The following is a 1,865-nucleotide window of genomic DNA, read 5'->3' on the forward strand; positions in this document are numbered from 1 at the left end:
TAAATTTATAATAGACCGAAATCACTAAATCAGTAGGGTTTAGTTTTCTTAAAAACATAAAGTAAGGGGGGTCAGTTAAAAATCATAAAACCGAAGGACGAAATGCTAAAATCAAAAAGAATAATAATAATGATGACACCTAACCAAAACCAAACAGTTAGGTAATTGTTTTGTGATATCAAAGACTGCGTAACTGATCTGCACATCATCTGCTTTTGTGTGACTCTGTCACGTAGGTTTGAGATAAATCTAATTAATGTTAGGTAACACAGTTTACAGTAATTCGGATTTGATCAGATAACAAATATTGGTACTACTAGATTAGTACTAATAATTAATCTCTGTCACATCTGATAATTAATGAAACCTATGTTGTTACTTCATGCATTACAAGAAATTAAAGGAACAAAAAAAAAAATACAAATTAGACTTATATAAAAGATTCCTAAAGAATTTTTGATTCCCAAGTGGTTGTAACATCAGAAGTACGACAATTCCGACACGACTCGTTATGAAACCCTATCCGACAACACAAACACACCTCAGCCTGAGCTCCTAACAACTCAAAGCTCGACCGTCGAGTCGACTCGGCCAAGTCAGGATTCGCTTTGCGAGTCAACTCGTACCGATAACTCTTGGTCGTGGCTGGACCAACAGAGAGTTCCAAATTGAGTACCCAATCATCGTCCGTTTGAATATCCTTTTCCGACGTCGTTCCACTGCTCGTGCATTTATTATTAGCATCTTCTCGGTCTAGTACCGTCGGTTCCGGTTTAACTATCCGTTGTTGATCCGGTCCGGAAATTTCGAATCGTACCGGCTCGTCGTTTTGAAGAGACGACTTCGTCGTTTTTGGAGGAGGGGTTGTGGATCCGTTGATCGAACGGTGGGTGTTAGGGTCGATCCCACGGCTAAGAAGCTTCCTCTTGATGTGAGTGTTCCAATAGTTTTTGATCTCGTTGTCTGTTCTTCCTGGTAATCTCCCAGCTATCAACGACCATCTGCAAACATAAATTCCCCCAAACTTAGTAAAATTCAAACATGTTTTTTGTTTTGTTTCTAAGATCCTCTGTTATGGTTCTTGAAAAGAGAGATAGAGAGGGAGGAGACTAACTTGTTACCGAATAAGCTATGGAGTTTGATGATGAGTTCGTCTTCTTCCTCAGCGAAATTACCTCTCTTGAGATCTGGTCTTAGATAATTCATCCATCTCAACCTACAACTCTTACCACATCTCTGCAACCCTGTCAAAATTTCAATAAATATTAATCTTTATCTCTCTCTATATATGCAGAAAGAGATAGATGAATACGTAAATATGTACCTGCGGCTCGAGGAAGAGATCGCCAGCAACCTTCGCCGTGTTTGCGGATGTAATCAACGAGAAGCTGGTCTTCTTCTTTGGTCCAAGCTCCTTTGTTCATGTGAGCTTTCTCACAGCATGGTGACCTTCCCATCTCTCTCTCTCTCTTTAATCGCTTCTTCTCTTCAAGCTTTATATGTGCAGGGAAGAGGAATGGGATGTGTTTTATTTTGCAAGGAATTGGAAGAGGGTTTCTGTAGGATGTTTCGTTTTGAGTGTTATTTATACTAACTAACAACCTATATTTTAGAACAAGACTTAGGTTCACCCCCTAAGGTGAACCTTTAAATTCACCTCTCTTTCTATGACCAATCAAATTGCCATGTAGATAATTAATTAAAAAATATTAAACTTATTTAAAAATAACTAAAAAAATAGAATAATGCCAATTTTAATGCCGATGATGCCGTTACTTAAACCGTAAACCCTAAATTTTAAATTCTAAACCCTAAACCTTAAATCCTAAACCCAAACCCTAAACCCTAAACCCTATACCCAAATC

The 1,865-nt window shown here is 38.0% G+C and overlaps 1 protein-coding gene across 1 annotated transcript; it reads right to left on the reverse strand.

Moving 5' to 3' along the window:
* Positions 1 to 357: 357 nt before the first annotated feature.
* Positions 358 to 1,601, reverse strand: LOC106303646 (transcription factor MYB3-like). Its single transcript, XM_013739941.1, has 3 exons — positions 1,325 to 1,601; positions 1,115 to 1,244; positions 358 to 1,001 (listed from the first exon to the last, which is right to left on the reverse strand). Exons 1-3 carry the CDS (start codon positions 1,455 to 1,457, stop codon positions 446 to 448), a joined length of 819 nt encoding a protein of 272 aa, XP_013595395.1. The 5' UTR covers positions 1,458 to 1,601; the 3' UTR covers positions 358 to 445.
* Between the last annotated feature and the right edge of the window lie 264 nt (positions 1,602 to 1,865).

The sequence above is a fragment of the Brassica oleracea genome, chromosome C7 (assembly GCF_000695525.1).
Source record: "Brassica oleracea var. oleracea cultivar TO1000 chromosome C7, BOL, whole genome shotgun sequence".
NCBI classification, from domain to species: Eukaryota; Viridiplantae; Streptophyta; class Magnoliopsida; order Brassicales; family Brassicaceae; genus Brassica; species Brassica oleracea.

Coding starts and splice junctions, on each gene's coding strand:
- LOC106303646 (XM_013739941.1), bottom strand. CDS start 1,457: ATGGGAAGGTCACCATGCTGTGAGAAAGCTCACATGAACAAAGGAGCT. Junction 1,245..1,324: donor ATCTCTTCCTCGAGCCGCAG/GTACATATTTAC, acceptor AAATTTTGACAG/GGTTGCAGAGATGTGGTAAG. Junction 1,002..1,114: donor CATAGCTTATTCGGTAACAA/GTTAGTCTCCTC, acceptor TTATGTTTGCAG/ATGGTCGTTGATAGCTGGGA.